This window comes from Callorhinus ursinus, unplaced genomic scaffold, assembly GCF_003265705.2.
Source record: "Callorhinus ursinus isolate GAN/ISIS: 27379988/994484 unplaced genomic scaffold, GSC_fseal_2.0 scaffold8, whole genome shotgun sequence".
NCBI lineage: Eukaryota > Metazoa > Chordata > Mammalia > Carnivora > Otariidae > Callorhinus > Callorhinus ursinus.
Window position 1 is genome coordinate 70,299,536 of NW_027397070.1, and position 18,437 is coordinate 70,317,972.

Consider the following 18,437-nt stretch of genomic DNA (forward strand, 5'->3'; position numbering starts at 1 on the left):
TGTGAATTTTAGGACCTGCTTGTCAATGTCTGCAAAAATGTCGGCTGGGATTTGATACGAATTGTGTTGAATGTGTAGGTCAATTTTATTTTATTTTATTTTATTTTTTTAAAGATTTTATTTATTTATTTGAGAGAGAGAGAATGAGAGATAGAGAGCACGAGAGGGAAGAGGGTCAGAGGGAGAAGCAGACTCCCTGCCGAGCAGGGAGCCCGATGTGGGACTCGATCCCGGGACTCCAGGATCATGACCTGAGCCGAAGGCAGTCGCTTAACCAACTGAGCCACCCAGGCGCCCTGTGTAGGTCAATTTTAGTATTGCCGTCTTTTTTTTTTTTAAGATTTTATTTATTTATTTGACAGAGAGAGATACAACAGGAGAGGGAACACAAGCAGGGGGAGAGGCAGGCAGAGGGAGAAGCAGGCTTTCCGGCTGAGCAGGGAGCCCGATGCGGGACTCGATCCCAGGACCCTGGGATCATGACCTGAGCCGAAGGCAGGCGCTTAAGGACCGAACCACCGAGGCGCCCCGAGTGGTATTGCTGTCTTAACAATATTATGTCCGATGCTCGACATCACTAATCATCAGAGAAATGCAAATCAGAACCACAGTGACCTATCACCTTACACGTGTCAGAATAGCTGTATCCAAAAAGACAAGAAATAAGTTTTGGCAAGAAGGTGGAGAAAAAGGAATCCTCATGCACTGTTGGTGGGAATATAGATCAGTGCAGCCATTGTGGAAAACAGTATGGAGGTTCCTCAAAAAATTAAAAATAGAAATACCATATGCTCTAGTAATCCCACTACTGGGTATTTGCACAAAGAAAACAGAAACACTAATTTGAAAAGATATATGCACCCCTATGTTTATTGCAACATTATTTACAATAGCCAATTATGGAAGCAACCCAAGTGTCCATCAATAGATAAAGAATGGGGCCCCTGGGTGGCTCAGTCGTTAAGCATCTGCCTTCGGCTCAGGTCATGATCCCTGGGTCCTGGATCGAGTCCCACATTGGGCTCCCTGCTCAGTGGAGAATCTGTTTCTCCCTTTCCCTCTCCCAGTGCCTGCTCTCTCTCTCAAATAAATAAAATCTTAAAAAAAATAGATAAAGATGTATGTGTGTATGTGTATATATATATATACACATACATACATACATACATACACAGTGGAGTATTACTTGGCCATAAAAAATGAATGAGATCTGGCCATTTATGACAATATGGATGGACCTAGACAGTAGTATGCTAAGTAAAATAAGTCAGACAGAAAAAGACAACTACCATATGACTTCACTTGTATGTGGAATCTGAAAAAACAAAACAAATGAAAACAAAAAGCAGAAATAGATCCATAAATACAGAAAACAAACTGGTATTTGCCAGAGAGGAGAAGAGGTGGGGGGACGGGCAAAACGGGTGAAGGGGAGTGGGAGATACAGGCCCCCAGTTATGGAATGCATGAGTCAAGGGGGCGAAAGGTACAGTATAAGGAATACAGTCAAGGGCACCGTAACAGCGTTGCATGGTGACAGATGGGAGCTGCGCTTGTGGTGAGCACAGGGCAACGTACAGACGTTTTGGATCACTACGTGGTACACCTGAAACTAATGTAACATAGTGTGTCAACTATACTTCAATAAAACACACACATGATACTGAGTCTTCCAATCCATGAACATAGGATGTCTTTTCATTTATTAGGTCTTTTTTAATTTCTTTCAACAATGTTTTAGTTTTCAGCGTGCAAGTCTTGTGTTTCTTAAATTTATTGCGAAGTGTTTTATTCTTTTTGATGCTATTGTAAGTAGAGCTGTTTCTTAATTTTATTTTTGGATTGTTCATTGTTAGTGTATAGAAATACAATAGATTTTTGGGGCGCCTGGGTGGCTCAGTGAGTTAAGCATCTACCTTTAGCTCAGGTGATGATTCCAGGGTCCTGGGATCAAGCCCCATGTCCAGACTCACTGCTCAGTAGGGGAGTCTGCTTCTCCCTCTCCATCTCCCTCTGCCCCTACCCCTGCTCATGCTCTGTCTCTCTCTCAAATAAATAAATAAATAAATAAATAAATAAATAAATACATAAAATCTTAAAAAAAAAAAAAAGAAATACAGGGTCACCTGGGTGGCTCGGTCAGTTAAGCACCTGCCTTTGGCTGAGGTTATAGTCCCAAATTCCTGGGATTGAGCCCCACATTAGGCTCCCTGCTCAGCAAGGAGCCTGCTTCTCCCTCTCCCTGGCTCTCTCTCTCTCTCGATAATTCTCTCTCTCTCAAATAAATAAATAAAATCTCTTAAAAAATACAACAGAGTTTTGTATTTTGATGTTCTATCCTAAAACCTGCTGAACTGGTTGTTCTAATAAGGGTGTGCGTGTGTCTAGTCTCCTTAGTGTTTTCTATATACAAGATTATGTCATCTGCAAATAGAGGTAATCTGTACTCCTTCCGGTCCAATCAGGATGCCTTTTATTTATTTATCTTGACTGACTGCCTTGGCTCAAATCTCCAGTACGGTGTTGAATAGAAGTGGCGGGAGTGAGCATCCTGTCTTGTTTTTAATTTTGCATTTAATTGTAGTACCAAGTACCTTGATTATGTTTGAGTTACAAAGGTATGTTAAAGAAAAGATTAGAGGGCGCCTGGGTGGCTCAGATGGTTAAGCGTCTGCCTTCGGCTCAGGTCGTGATCCCAGGGTCCTGGGATCGAGTCCCGCATCGGGCTCCCTGCTCCTTGGGAGCCTGCTTCTCCCTCTGCTTCTCTCTCTCTCTCTCTCTCCCTCTGTCTCTCATGAATGAATAAATAAAATCTTTAAAAAAAAAAAAAGAAAAGAAAAGATTAGAGACACCTGAGTGGCTCAGTTAAGCATCCAACTCCTGATTTCAGCTCAGGTTATGATCTCACAGTCATGAGACTGAGAGCCCTGGGTCATGTTCTGCACTTGTCAGGGAGTCTGCCTGAGATGCTCTCCCCCCTGCCCCTCCCCCCACTCTCTCTCTATCCTCTAAAATAAATAAGTAAATCTTATTTTTAATTTTAATTTTTTAAAAAATATTTTCTTTATTTATTTGAGAGAGAGCAAGAGAGTACGAGCAGGGGGAGGCACAGAGGGAGATGGAGAGGGACAAGCAGACTCCTTGCTGAGCACAGAGCCCTGCTGGTACTCGGGGCTTAATCCCAGGACCCTGAGATCATGACCTGAGCTAAAGGCAGATGCTTAACCGACTAACTCACCCAGGTGCCCCATAAATAAATAAATCTTAAAAAAAAAAAAAGAAGATTCTTGGGCACCTGGGTGGCTCAGTTGGTTAAACGTCTGCCTTTGGCTCAGGTCATGATCCCAGAGTCCTGGGATCGAGTCCCACATCGGGCTCCCCGCTCAGCCGAGAGCCTGCTTCTCCCTCTCCCTCTGCCTGCCGCTCCCCCTGCTTTTGATCTCTCTCTCTCTCTTTCTCTCTCTCTCTGTCCAAATAAGTAAATAAAATCTTAAAAAAATGAGAGATTCTCTCCCTGTGCCCTCCCTCCTGCTTGTGCACGCTTTCTCTCTAAAAAATAAAGAAAGAAAAAGAAAATATGAAATACAGATTAAATGGGGAGAGGTTCGTGGAGTGTGGATGGGCCCAACTGGCCATGACCAGTTTGCTGGACAATGAGAGGCACATGAGGTTCCATATTCTTCTATCTACTTTGTACCTTTGAAAGTCATATCATAGAAAATGAAAAAAAGTAAAATAAGGAATATGTAGAGCCAGAAAGAAAGAACTAAGGAAATAAAGAAAATAGTAAGGGAAATAGAAGGTCCATTGAGGACTTGGAGCCCTAGGCAGGAATGCTGGAGGCCAGCAGCTGCTACCGTCCAGGTGGAAACACTCTCCCCAGCTGGGCCATACCCATGCCCTGTCGCTCCACCCCATGGTGCCCGCAGGCCTTTAGGCTAAGACTGGTTGTATCCGTTAAGTCTCTTTTAACCTAGAGCTGTTTTGTTTTAATGGCACTGATTTGGGGAAGAGGCCAGGCCAAATATCATGCAGAATCTTCTGGATTTGTTTGGCTGCTTCCTCAAAGTGTTGTTTAGCTTGTCCCTCTACCCCCCTCCCCTGTATTTCCTATTAAGTAGATTTACCAGGATGGTATCCTGTTTTTGGATATTTAGGCTATGTTCAAATTTTCCATAACTACAGTCTTGCAAAGAACATTCTTGTACGTTTCTCCTTTTTTTTTTTCTTTTGAGAGAGAGCAAGAGAGAGCGCGTGCATGCACGCAAGCTGGTGGGAGGTGGAGGGGGAGAGAACCTTAGAATCTTTTTTTTTTAAGATTTTATTTATTTATTTGACAGAGATACCGAGAACAGGAACACAAGCAGGGGGAGTGGCAGAGGGAGAAGCAGGCTTCCCGCTGAGCAGGGAGCCCGACTCCGGGCTCGATCCCAGGACCCTGGGACCATGACCTGAGCTGAAGGCAGACGCTTAACTGACTGAGCTCCCCAGGCGCCCCATGTAGGTTTCTCATTGTGCAGGTGGGTAAGACTTTGTCCAGCACCAACCAAGAAGGAGAAGTTCTTCATCAGATACACCAAATTGCTCTCTGGAGTGACTGTATTGGTTCACACTCCGACCAGGGGTACATGAGAGTCAAGTACCCATTTGTCAGACTCCAGCTAAAATGTGGTCATGTCAGACTTAGATTTCTGCCATTCTGATCGGTATAAAATGTCCCTCCTTGTGCTTGGTTCCCCTTTTGTGAGCACCAGGTATCTTCTGACACTTCTGCTGAACTTTCAGGCTAAGGGAGGACATTGAGCCAGAAAAATCCAGAGGATGTAGGGGACTTGCAAAATAAAATAATTTTCTATATCCACAACAAATGGAATTCATATACTGAGGGTTTTATTGGTTTCATCCATTCAACTATTTTTATTTTTTATTAATTTTTAAAGATTTTATTTATTTATTTTACAGAGAGAGAGAGAGAACACAAGCAGGTAAGCAGCAGGCAGAGGGAGAGGGAGACATAGGCTTCCCGCTGAGCAGGGAGCCCGACACTGGGCTCGATTCCAGACCCTGGGATCATGACCCGAGCCAGAGGCAGACGCTTAACCAACTGAGCCACTCAGGCGCTCCTCAACTATTTTTAAAAGCAGACAGCTGAGATGCGTGCACGGTTTGCTGCCCCTCATGACCCCCTGGAGCCATACCACAAGCCTCTGGACCGACCCCTGGATAGATTCTAAGTGCCTCACAGCCCACCACCCCATTGCAGCAGGAAGCGGCAAGAGGGGTCTTCATCCCATGGGGTTACTATTCCAGGGGGAGGAATGAGTAAGGGACAGGTGAGGCTAGGCAGAGAGAGTGGGGGGGCTATGTGATCAGGCTCACAGAAATCCCCAAAATGTGGAGGTGTGGGGAAACTGGAGACAAGCGGACAAATCGGACCGCCTAAGCGTGTGGGGTGGGTCGTGTGGGGTGGGTGTCTTTATGATAATCACCCGTGACCAACAAAGAATAACCAGACCCTAAGAAGGAAGTAAGCCATTGAAGGTGTTATCAATAGAGATGTTAAAAGGATTTAAGTTCCCTGGTTAGCTTTCTATAAAAGACCAACCCTAAAGGTCCTCCTTGTTGGCAGCCCTGCCAGGACCCCTCTCACTCCTGAGAGCTTTTTCTGTATCCTTGCTTAATAAACTTCTATTGCTTTACACACACACACACACACACACACACACACACAAGCGGGCAGCTGAGAGGCATTTGGCTGGCTGAGTCAGTGGAGCCTGCGACTCTTGACATTGGGGTTGGAAGTGCAAGCCCCATGTTGTGGGTAGAGATTACTTTAAAAAAGTAAAAGAGGGGGAGCCTGGGTGGCTCAGTTTGTTAAGCGACTGCCTTCGGCTCAGGTCATGATCCTGGAGTCCCGGGATCGAGTCCCGCATCGGGCTCCCTGCTCAGCGGGGAGTCTGCTTCTCCCTCTAACCCTCCCCCCTCTCGTGCTCTCTATCTCTCATTCTCTCTCTCAAATAAATAAATAAAATCTTTAAAAAAAAAAAGTAAAAGAGGGGCACCTGGGTGGCTCAGTCAGTTAAGAGCCCAACTCTTGATCTCTCAGCTGAGGTCTTGATCTCAGGATTGTGAGTTCAAGCCCCACATTGAACTACTTAAAAAAAAAAAAAAGAAAAAAAATCTTTAAAAAAGTGGGTAGATGATTTATCCTTTTTTTGATTCTGATTTTGTTTTTTTTTAATCTGGAATTTTAAAAAAAGGAAGAGTGTTGCTTTTGGGACTACATGTGAAGCTCTAGAACGTCACAGGTCAAGTGTAGAGGCCTTAAAGAACTTTCCTAAGAAGCTAATGCATGTTCCAAGCAGACAGATGCACTTGGCAGACCATATGCTCAGCTCCTTGGCTCTGCAACAGCATCCTGGAATCTTCGTTCAGAGTCTGATGTGCTATTAATACACTGTGACTCACTTAGAGCTCTGCTTCCTGGAATGTTCTTCCCAGGGAGGTGAAGCGATGTTCCTTCCTATAGAAGAATCATCTGAAATCATACTTCCAAAGGTTTGAGTAGATCTTGAAGGCTTGGCGAAGAGAATAAAAGCTTCCTAAATTATAGAAAATTATGTAAACAAATTGCCATCTACCCAGAAAGGGGGAGAGGCCAGTTGTATCTGCCAGTTATTCAATCACAAATATGTGTCCGGTGGCGGGCACGCTGGGCACGTGCCTCCCTTCGTGGGCAGAGCGGCCATGAACTAATCGTTGAGGGGCAAGGGTGCAAGGAACCTGTGGCCGGGGCTTTTCCGAAGCACGTGACCCGTCCTCGGGGCTGGACGATGGGATTTGACCTGGTGCAGAAGGGCATGAAGACCATTTTGGGCAGGTTATTTCTTAATATGGACAGGGTTTCTCTTTGGGATATGAAAACGTTTTCGCAATAGATGGTGGTGATGGTTGCACAACATTTTGAATGTAGTCAGTGCCACTGAGCTGTACACTTAAAATGGTCAACTGTATGTTATGTACCTTTTACCACAATTGAAAAACAAGACAAGGGACACCTGGGGGGCTCAGTCGGTTGGGTGTCTGTCTGCCTTCAGCTCAGGTCATGGTCTCAGGGTCCTGGGATCGAGCCCCATGTCAGGCTCTCTGCTCAGCGGGCAGTCTGTTTCTCCCTCTGCCGCTCCCCCTACTTGTGCTCTCTCTCTGACAAATAAATAAAATCTTTAAATAAATAAATATTAAAAATAACAGCTTTAGGGCGCCTGGGTGGCTCAGTTGGTTGGGCAACTGCCTTCAGCTCAGGTCATGATCCCGGAGTCCCGGGATCGAGTCCCGCATCGGGCTCCCCTGCTCAGCGGGGTGGGGGGGGTCTGCTTCTCCCTCTGACCCTCCCCCCTCTCATGCTGTCTCATTCTCTCTCTCAAATATATAAAATCTTTAAAAAAAATAACAGCTTTATTGGGGCGCCTGGGTGGCTCAGTCGTTAAGCGTCTGCCTTGGTTTTGGCTCAGGTCCTCATCTCAGGGTCCTGGGATGGAGTCCCGAACTGGGCTCGGTGCTCAGTGGGGAGTCTGCTTCTCCGCCTCTCTCCCTCTGCCCCTCCCCGTCCCCCTGCCCCGTGCACTCGCGCTCTCTCTCTGTCAAATAAATAAATAAAATCTTAAAAACAAAAATAACAGCTTTATTGAGATACGATTCATATACTATACAAATCATCCATTTAAAGTGTACAGCTAAATGATTTGTTAAGTTGTTCTTGTTTTCTTAATTTATTTTTTTAAAAAGACTTATTTGAGAGAGAGCAGTTGTGCAACCATCACCACAATCAATTCTAGAACACTCTGATCACCTCAAAAAGAAACTCTGTACTCATTAGCAGTCACTCCTCACCCCCTCCCCACAGGCCCTGGGAACCATGCCTCTTCCTTCTGTCTCCATGGATTTGCCTGCTCTGGAAACTTCATGTAAATGGGGTCATATTGGGGCGTCTGGGTGGCTCAGTCGTTAAGCGTCTGCCTTCGGCTCAGGTCATGGTCCCAGGGTCCTGGGATCGAGTCCCGCATCGGGCTCCCTGCTCAGCGGGAGGCCTGCTTCTCCCTCTGACCCTCCCCCTGCTTGTGTTCCCTCTCTCACTGTCTCTCTCCGTCAAATAAATAAATAAGATCTTTTAAATAAATAAATGGGATCATACAATACACCCGTGGCCTTTTGTGACTGGGTTCTTTCACTTAGCATGTTGTCCAGTTTCGTTCCCCGTGTGGCATGAATCGGTACTTCTTATGTACCTTTTTATGACAAGAATACAGTATTTGGAATAATACTCCATTGTATGGATCACTACGTTTGGTTTATCTGTGCCTCTGTTGATGGACATGCGGTTTGTTCCCACCCTTTGGCTCTTGGGACTAATGCTATGGAAGTGTGTGTGTGCGGCTTTGTGGACGTTTTCTTGCCGCCTGGGTAGACGCCCAGCTGTGGAGCTGCCGGACCTGACGGTAAGTCGCTTTAATTTTCTGAGGAACTGCCAGACTGTTTTCCAGAACGGCTCGGCTCCACGTTCCCAGCAGCCGTGTAGGAAGTCCCAATTCCTGCACATCCTCACCAGCACTTCTTAGTCTCTCTCCCTCTACTTCTGCATGTGTGTAGGGCATCCCAAAATAAGTTAGAAAAAAAACAGAAGAAATTAGAAACGGAGAGTGTTTGTAAACCGAAGTGCTTTGGCCAATCTATTAACAAAGACTTGATAGACTGCCACATGCCAGACGCCGTCCTACGTATTTGGGATCGGCGGCGAACAGAACGGAGAAACGTCTGTAACCCAAACTCACGACCGGGCGGGTCGGCGCTTCCTGAGCCGCCGTCTTGGGAGGCAGCGCCGAGCCTGGACCGTCGGATCCCGGTCCTCGGCCGGGGCTAATGGCCAGCGTCCGGGGCACACAGTTTCCCACAGTCACCCTCCGGCTCGCTCAGCACTCAGCCTGTGCGCCGGTCCCTTCTCCAGGCCGAGGGTCCAGGCTCTCAGCCTGGTGAGGCACACGGTCCCTTGTCCCCTCTCCTCTTTGTTGCCATCAGGTCAGCTTTCTGTCAGCAGTCAGCCCCTTCTAGAAGCTTCTGCTGGCCCTGCCCCGCCAGCAGAGCCCCTCCCTGCTGTGCCTTCATGTTAGCTGCCATGGCTTCGTTGGCCTTCTGCGATGATGGTGGTCCATCCGTGGGGCCCACGCAGCTGGACCGGGCTGGTTCCCGGTGGCTGTTCCCTGCAGACGTGGGTGACTGCATGCCTGCGAGGAGCTACTAAAAATTGAGGCGGCTAAAGATGAGGAGAGCAGGAGCGGGTGGAGGAAGACTTCCTGGGCGACAGGTGGCTCAGGCTGGGCTCCATTACACCCCAGGACTGTGTGGTAGAGGCGAGCCCGGGTGAGGGAAGCTCGCAGGACTGGCGGGAAAGGTCCTAGAGGTGGGTCCAGGTGAGGAAAAGCTGCGTCTCAGAGCGCTTGTTCACCACCAGGCCCCTGCAAAGCCCACTACCTAGAAAGCGCCAGGACACTTCTCTCAGGCAACATGGTTTCGAATTGACAAATGAGGTCAGAGGCGTGAGAAGTCCAGAGACTTGCTTGAGGTCACTTTTGAACGCCATTAGACTGCTTTCCCTAACTTTTTTAGGCTTACTTTTTTTTAGTAATCTCTACACCCAATGTGGGGCTTGAACTCAAGACCCTGAGATCGAGTCACTTGCCCTTCCAACTGAGCCAGCCAAGCACCCTGCATACTTGTTTTCATCTGCTATTTAAGTAAAACACACCATTAAAATCCACCCATTTTGGGGGCGCCTGGGAGGCTCAGTCGTTAAGCGTCTGCCTTCGGCTCAGGTCATGATCCCGGGGTCCTGGAATGGAGCCCCGCGTCGGGCTCCTTGCTCAGCGGGAAGCCTGCTTCTCCCTCTGCCTCTGCTCCTCCCCCACTATGTGCGCTAATAAAATTTTAATTCTTTAAAGAAACTTTTTTTTTTTTTTCGTAAAAGAGTCAGGCTCCCTGCTTATTGGGGAGCCTGCTTCTCCCTCTCCCCCTCTGCTGGTGCTCTCTCGCAAAAGAATATAAAAAGATTTGAGAGTGAGCAAGCTGGGGTGGCAGGCAGAGGCAGAGGGAAAGGGGGAGAATCTCAAGCAGACTCCCCCTTAAGCCCGATTTGGCGCTTGATGTCACGACCCTGAGATCATGACCTAAGGTGAAAATCAAGAGTCATACGCTCAAACCCCTGGAGTTACAAATATTTAATAATTGTTCGATGTTGACCTAAGTTCAGTTGGTTTTTGCATACTGATCTCAGGACTTTGCTAAATTCACGTCTTGTTCTCATTCCATTTTTGTTGCTTCCTTGCCGGTTGCCTACACCTCTTTAAGCCGGGGCCAGACTCCCCCTCTTCCAGTCTGTCCTCAGCGGGGCGGGACTAGCTACGGAAGCTGTGAAGCAACACTGGGTTTTGAAGCCACCATGTTCCTCTGTCAGCTGGCTCCTCACCCTCTGCTGAGCATCCATGTCCTTCGTGGTCCGGGTTCCAAACAGGGTCACTGGGTGATGCGTCCAGATACATGGTTAGTACACCTTCGCCTCAAGTTAACTCAGCTGGGAGATCACTTACAGAAGTCCTGTGGATTCTGTGTCTAATGCCATCTTCAGCATTCTTACTGGACTCAGGAAACACGTCAGGAAACTTCCCTTTTGCCCTTCTTGGCATTCCTTTTACTGTGAAAACCTCACACTTCCTCCCAGCTGGTAACATCTTTCACTAAGCAGCAAAACACCAGAAAGACTGGGTTTTGGAGGTAAATTTGGAATCAAGTACGGATGCCTCAACATAAGCAATCCCTGCTTGTCTGAGGCCAGTAACTTCTCAGAAGATTAAATGTGATTACCATTCAGGAGACACTCAGTGGCTGGAAGGGCGCCAGGGCACCAACCAACCTTCCCCAGGACATGCAACTCATTCTCTCCCGGCCCTTCCCCTCGGTTAGCCACGGTCATTGTCTGTACACGACCTTAGCCTCCAAATCCTGCATGGACCTGCTACCACCCATTTTCTAGAAACACACTCAATTTTGGGACTGGCCATCGCTGCCCCCAGCTCCCATAGGGGAAGCCTACCCACTCAGCCAGTTCTGTTCTCAAGACCGGAGCTCACCTTCTCCCTACTGCGGCTCACAGGGTCCGCAACCACCCCTCTGTGCACCTTGCCTGAGGCTCAATAAAGAACCAGAGAATAAAAGGATTTCAGGTAGATGACAGTAAGTAGATTTGGTAAAGAACTCAGATATTCCTAAGGCTGAGGTATTAACGAACTATATTTAGGACATAAAGCAGGTTTTACAGATACTATAGAAAAGCAGTTTGGACATGAAAATCCTAAGGAGAGAGGAACTGTCCGTGAGGAAACAGCACACAGCATACAGAGAATGCATGTTGCGTGACCTTCCCGTTTTCTCCCAGGTGCTCTAGAACATGCTCCCCACCCCCCCACGGCTGCCACCTCAGTGTGCACGGGCAAGGTCATGAAGACCTTAGGCCGCCGAAGGTAACCACCTCCCTCTTTCTTTAAATCTCCTCATAGGCAACACATGTGTATACCTCAAGTTCTTACATTCGGGGCTGCCCTGTCACCTGAACTCCCACATTCCCCCCAAAGAAAACATTTTCACAGAGCTTTTTTTTAATTTTTGTATTTGTTACAACTTTTTAAAGCAGAACGTGACTTGAGCACTACATTTCCACTCACAGAACTTGCTGAGTTACTTTTTGAACAGCTTTACAACATGCCTAAATAGGCTTAGAATTTCGCTACTCTAAACAACGCTCTTCTTTGGAAAACAAGCCCTATACATAGTTACTCCCATCCAGTTGGTTCAGTTTAACTACTAGTTTCTAGAAGCCTGGTACATGCAGTTGATAACTACAGGGGATAGAAGATTTAAAAAGTAAATCCTAGACGGTGAGAGTCGTTTTAACCAACAGTTCTCTTTTAAACATCAAGGTATAGCTCAGAACACTTCAGTGACAAAAAAAATTTGCTCTTACTAAGGAATCCGCTTGGTAGCTAAACACTTTAGAGCACACGGTTCACGTTAGGTTACATACACCTCACAACAAATGTTACCTTGTCCAGTTACAAGAAGCCAGCATGGAACCGGGGAAGAAAAACTAGCTGGGCTTTAGGTCCTACACATCACAGTAGCACACTCCAAAAAGAAAAAAATCTTATCTTCCCCTTAAGTAGTTACTGTCATGCCATACAGATTCTTAAAATGTTAACAAAAATAAAGAAAAACATCCTTGAAAATATATTATCAGAGGGAATGAAGATAAAGTATCGAATACATGTACAAGTAATGCTCAGTGGCGCTTAATCGACTTCCTCCATGCGGGACGTGTCATCGTCGCCCTCAAGGGGCGGCATCTCTTCGCTCACCGCGGCACTGCTGTCGTCAGCCGTGGGGTCGTCTTCGTCAATACCTGTTTGGAAAGAAAACCCTCACACTAGGTTTTTCGAAGCCAGCTAATAACTAGCCCAATACGGCTGGTCTCTCCCACTTGTAGGCAGAGGGAGAAGCAGGCTCCGCACTGAGCAGAGAGCCCGATGCGATGCGGGGCTCGATCCCAGGACCCCGGGATCATGACCTGAGCCGAAGGCAGACGCTTAACCGACTGAGCCACCCGGGCTCCCCATCTACCCACTTTAAAGGCTAAACAATCACCTGGTGGTGAATATAGCGTTTTCACTTTTTCTTTTAGCCTTTCTGATCAAAAGGCCTGTTGAGCCCTTTCAAAGAAGGGCCTTTAAGAGGTTACCCAAACTGGAGGTGACGCCCCCAGTGTTGCTCAGGTGGCGGAAGGTCACACCTGTGCCACACATTTGGGCTCTTTCCCCACCCCACGGTGTCGCAGGCAGCTTACCGAGCCCGAGCTTGATCATCCTGTAGATCCGGTTAGCATGAGTCTGGGGATCTTCCAGGCTGAAGCCGGAGGACAGGAGAGCAGTTTCGTAAAGCAGGATGACCAGATCCTTCACAGACTTGTCGTTCTTGTCGGCCTCTGCCTTCTGCCGTAAGGTCTCAATGATGGAGTGGTCGGGGTTTATCTCCAGGTGCTTCTTCGCGGCCATGTAGCCCATGGTGGAGTTGTCTCTCAAGGCCTGGGCCTTCATGATCCTCTCCATATTTGCCGTCCAGCCGTATGTGCTTGTCACAATGCAGCACGGAGAGGTCACCAATCGGTTTGACACGACCACCTGGAATCAAAGCATGACATGAGCGACGCACCTGAGAGAAAGCGTCACGCTAACTTTTCACTACTGCTATCGGCTTCATTGTAAAAATGAAACCTAAGGACTCCCGAGTACTGTCTATTCATCAAATACCACCTGCAAATTTGTGAAAGTACCCAGAACTTTTTTCCTGCACATCCTAACACTCTCCAGGGTCTTCGAGGATGTTAAGACTTTTCTCTCGCTCTATAGGAAATCCTGGTTTTCTATTCTTAACTTCAGAAAACCCAAGGGGAGAAAGGGCCTATGGAGGACAAGCTTGGAAAACACCCACACGCCCTCTAGAAAGCAGCCCACCATCAGGAGAGTGAGGCAGACAGAAGCACTGTTCTCACGCACCTTTTCTACTTTTTTCTCCAAGATGTCCTTCATGATCTTGCACAGGTTTTCAAACTTTGTTTTTTTCTCTTCCTGTTTCTTTTTCTCTTCTTCGTCTTCTGGAAGTTCCAAGCCCTCTTTGGTAACAGACACTAACGTCTTCCCCTCAAATTCCTTCAGCTGTTGGACACAGTACTCATCGATGGGCTCGATCATATAGATCACTTCCAAGCCATGCTTCCGAAGACGCTCCACGAAGGCCGAGTTGGCTACCTGATCCTTGGTCTCACCTGAGGCATTGGTAGAAAGTTACAGACCTTTAACAGGAAGTTACTTTCATTTCCTTTTGACTTTTGCTAAGTCCAGTCAGATCTAACCACAGATGCGGCCCAGACCATGTGGTCTTGCCTAGGTGAGTCCCTGCGAGCACACACACGGCCCCAGAAGGCTGTAAGAACAAGGTGACTGTACACCTGCTGTCTTACCTGTGATGTAATAGATATGTTTCTGGTTTTCCTTCATTCTGGTGCAATAGTCCTTGAGGGAAACCATCTCATCGCCAGAAGCAGACGTGTAGTATCGTAACAGCTCAGAGAGCTTCTTTCGATTCTGAGAGTCTTCATGTATTCCCAGCTGAAAGAGAACGTGAACTCTGAACTTTCTCTGAATTAAAAAAAATCATTTAAAACCTGACAAGCCACGACGACCACCACCACTAAGACCAAATGTGTTTACACCAACCTTGATGTTTTTCGAAAACTGCTCATAAAACTTCTTGTAGTTCTCTTTGTCTTCAGCCAGTTCGGTGAAGAGTTCCAAGCACTTTTTGACCAAGTTCTTTCGGATAACTTTTAAAATTTTGCTTTGCTGAAGCATCTCACGGGAAATATTTAGAGGAAGATCCTCAGAGTCCACCACACCTCTAATGAAATCTGAAAAAAATAAACAAATGCACTCAAAATCATCCTAAAGATGTGGTCCACAAATACGTAAACCCGAAAAACCAAAGATGATCTCCTGCCCCCCCAGACTCGAGCCCACGGTGTAAAGGTAACTATGGGTCGGGATCGAGCCTCACACCCGGCCACTTACTCAGGTACTCAGGAATCAGCTCCTCGCAGTTATCCATGATGAAAACTCTGCGAACATACAACTTAATGTTGTTCTTTTTCTTTCTGTTCTCGAATAGGTCAAAGGGAGCGCGTCTTGGCACAAAGAGAAGAGCTCTGAACTCCAACTGTCCTTCCACTGAAAAATGCTGCAGAAAAGCACATGGCAGGTCATAATCAAGGGACAACACAAGCAACCGTCACCGAAGGCTCCCTCACCTGACCGACCCCGCAAGTGTCCGCCGTCACAGAGCTGGAAGCGCTTGTGGGGGGAGAGGACAGGGCTGGGATGACAGAGCCCCCGGCAGCGACCCGCACCGCAAGCTCCTCAGACGACCTCCGGAGCCACAACTGCTCGGAACCACGGGCACCCACCTTCACTGCCAAGTGATCTTCCCAGTCATTGGTCAAGCTCTTATAAAACTCCCCATATTCTTCGTTGGTGATGTCGTCAGGGTTTCTGGTCCAAATGGGCTTCGTCTTGTTCAGTTCTTCCTGATCGATGTACTTCTCCTTGATCTTCTTCCTCCTCTTCTTGTCCCCGTCCCTCTTCTCCTCCTCCTCCTCCTCCGAGCCGACGTCTTCTATCTCGGGCTTGTCATCGGGCTCCTTCTCCTCCTTTTCTCTTTCCTCCTCCTTCTCTTCCTTTTCTTCAGCCTCATCGTCGCTGACCTCTTTGTCACGTTCCTTCTCCACCTGCAAAACGAGATGCACATCACATCACCTCTGCACATTCCTGAGGACCGCTCTGAACGGAACGCGCACTTGCACCGAAGCAGGAAATACCCGAAGACAAAGGTTTGACAGGTAAGAGACTTCTAGTCAATACTTAACATCTCTACCTACACCACCCTGGACACCTTGACACTCAAACAGAACTTCAAACTCGTCCGGTCAATTCAAGTTTGGGTCTTTCCCTCATCAACAGACCCCAGCACTAAGAACCCCAGCTCAGTTCACTCCTTTTAGTATCTACACCCCATGCGGCCACTCACAAACAGAGTGATGGGATAGCCAATAAACTGGGAGTGCTTCTTCACAATCTCTTTTATTCTCCTTTCCTCCAAGTACTCCGTCTGGTCTTCTTTCAGATGCAGGATAACCTTTGTTCCCCGACCCATAGGTTCACCTGTAGAGAGAGAAACAGACTCAATTTCAATCTGAATGGGCAAGTTAAGGTGTTGCAAAACAAAGAATATCACACTTCAGCTCTCCACGCCACACCCAACCAAGTTTCTAGGCAAGTTCACCAAGTGCAGTTTCCAGTTCCTACAGAGGGTACGGTTACTTCAAAAGGAGAACCGGGTCAGTTACCTGCCTAGCTGGAGCTCAGGAACTACAAGGCCCCGCTCTTCTATCACATGCTAAGCTCGCTGCAGAATGGATCAGGGCAAGCAAATTTTTCCCAATTCCACACCATCTTCAGGGGTCCCGGCCTACAGCACCGGGCACTGCCCACCCGAATGAGTGACCCAGGAAACCGTCCCACCAGGCGCCTACCTGTATCAGTCCTAACTGTGAACGATCCTCCTGCAGAAGACTCCCAGGCATACTGCTCATCATCGTTATGCTTGGTGATCACCGTCACTTTCTCGGCCACCAAGTAGGCAGAATAGAACCCAACACCAAACTGGCCAATCATAGAAATGTCTGCACCAGCCTGCAAAGCTTCCATGAATGCTTTGGTCCCAGACTTGGCGATAGTACCGAGGTTATTGATCAAATCGGCCTTGGTCATGCCAATGCCGGTATCCACGATGGTGAGGGTTCGATCTTGCTTGTTCGGAATGAGGTTAATGTGCAGCTCTTTCCCAGAGTCCAGCTTACTGGGATCGGTCAAGCTCTCGTATCTGATTTTGTCCAAAGCCTATTACCAAAACACAGGGCGTAAGGGCAGAGCTCCCGGGGGAGGGGGCTTCCCCGCGGCACAACCCCGGTCTGCAGCACCACACTTACGTCCGACGAGTTGGAAATCAGCTCCCTGAGAAAGATCTCCTTATTCGAGTAGAAGGTGTTGATGATCAGGGACATCAACTGGGCGATCTCCGCCTGGAAGGCGAACGTCTCCACCTCCTCCTCCTCCATCGGCTGGTCTTGGGTCTGGGTTTCCTCAGGCATCTGCAAGGGCCGCGAGGCCGGTTACGTGCCGCCCCCGCGCCCGGGCCTCCGGGAGGCCCGCGCCCGCCCGGCCCAGAGCCGGGGGCCGCCGACAAAGGATGACCTCATTTCCAGCTGCGACAACGAGGGCCGTGCGCACGTCGCCGCCACCGGGTGTCACAGGCCCCGCGGGGACCCCCCGCCCGGAGCCGGAGTCGCGGCCGCGTGGCCGGGGGTCCCCGCGGGCCCGGGCGCACCCTCCCCTTCCCACGGGCGGGGGTCGGGGCCGCACCAGGCCCGAGGCCTCCGCCGCCGAGAGCATGGCCGCGCCGCGCCGCCCCGCGGGCCCGGGACCTCCGGGGGCGCCCGCCCCGCGCTCGCCGCCCTCGGCCCCAGCCGCCCCCGGCCCCCGCCGACCCCCACAGACCCCCCCCAACCTCCCCCTCACCTTGGCTACAGGACCGCACGGGCTCCGCGACGACGCAGCACCGGGACGCAGAAGCAACTGGCGCGCCGCCCCCGCGCTTCCCTTATATAGACGCGGGCCCGCCCGGCGCGCGGCGCCTTTTCCAGAAGCCTCCCGAACCTTCCGGAAGAACCCTCCCCAACCGCCGCCGCGGCCGCGCGCCTGCGCCTGCGCCCTGGCCGCGGCCCCGCCTCTTTCCCGGGCGCGCGCGCGGGCCCGCCCCGAGTGCCCCACCCCCAACGGCCGCCGCGCGCGTCCCCGCGCCGGTCTCAGTGCGCCGGCGCAGCCCGGAACTCTCGCGAAGGTCTCGCGCCTTCCGGGGCCACCGCCCCCCGCGCGGCTCATGCCGGCGCCCCTGCCCCCACCTCGGGCCTGCACCGCTAGCTGGGCGAGCGCGGGCGCAGTGGCGCCACCCAGCCCGGGCCTGGGCGCGTGCGCTCGTTGCTTCAGCAAGTCCGCCAAAGTAACTTAATTCCTACAATGTCCGCAGGCTGTATAGGCTTCGGGACCCTTGGCACCAGGGCCTGCCGCAGCAGCGTCGTGGTCTGTACCAGTTACCGGAGACCCTGGCCAGGTCTAGGGCTTTGAGGCCGGGTACAGGGGCTGGAGGAGAGGCGAGGGATCGGTCCCTGCATCTATACGCCTGGGGCAGTGATCAGAGGCTCCCGACTACGATTGGGGGTTCACTTGTACAGCGCCACATCTCTTCGGCCAGGGCAGCGATTATGGGTTCAGGGCCCTGGAATTGGGGCAATAGATGCCTGCCAGAGCCTCGGGATGCGGAGGCCCTGGCTCACAGCCTGGTTACAGGGTCCAGAGGCGCCAGCCCCTGACGGGCTGTGAGGGGTGACCAGTGCATGCACGTGGGGGAGGTAAACCCGACCCCGGGTTTTTGTCTTGACCAGAGGGACCCCCTAACCACGTGGGATGTTGGTGATGGGGTTTTGGAATATAGGTGAGGTTTGGTGGGGTGAGGTCTGGAGCCCACGCCCAAGAAAGAATTCTCGAGACATCTTTGGTGCAAAATGGTGGTTCCTTAAAGCAGGGGGACGGGACCTGTGGGCAGCTGATTATATACTATGGAGTTGGGGGCGGTAAGGAAAAGGGAGGTTTTCGAAAGAACTTTCATATGCT

The 18,437-nt window shown here is 49.6% G+C and overlaps 1 protein-coding gene across 1 annotated transcript; it reads right to left on the reverse strand.

Annotated features, from left to right (window-relative positions):
• Positions 1–11,319: 11,319 nt before the first annotated feature.
• On the reverse strand, positions 11,320–17,438 carry HSP90AA1 (heat shock protein 90 alpha family class A member 1). The gene is made up of 11 exons (XM_025869341.2): positions 17,286–17,438; positions 16,697–16,858; positions 16,241–16,607; positions 15,736–15,869; positions 15,116–15,436; positions 14,724–14,889; positions 14,373–14,563; positions 14,117–14,264; positions 13,653–13,921; positions 12,944–13,277; positions 11,320–12,502 (listed from the first exon to the last, which is right to left on the reverse strand). Exons 2-11 carry the CDS (start codon positions 16,856–16,858, stop codon positions 12,393–12,395), a joined length of 2,202 nt encoding a protein of 733 aa, XP_025725126.1. The 5' UTR covers positions 17,286–17,438; the 3' UTR covers positions 11,320–12,392.
• Positions 17,439–18,437: the final 999 nt, after the last annotated feature.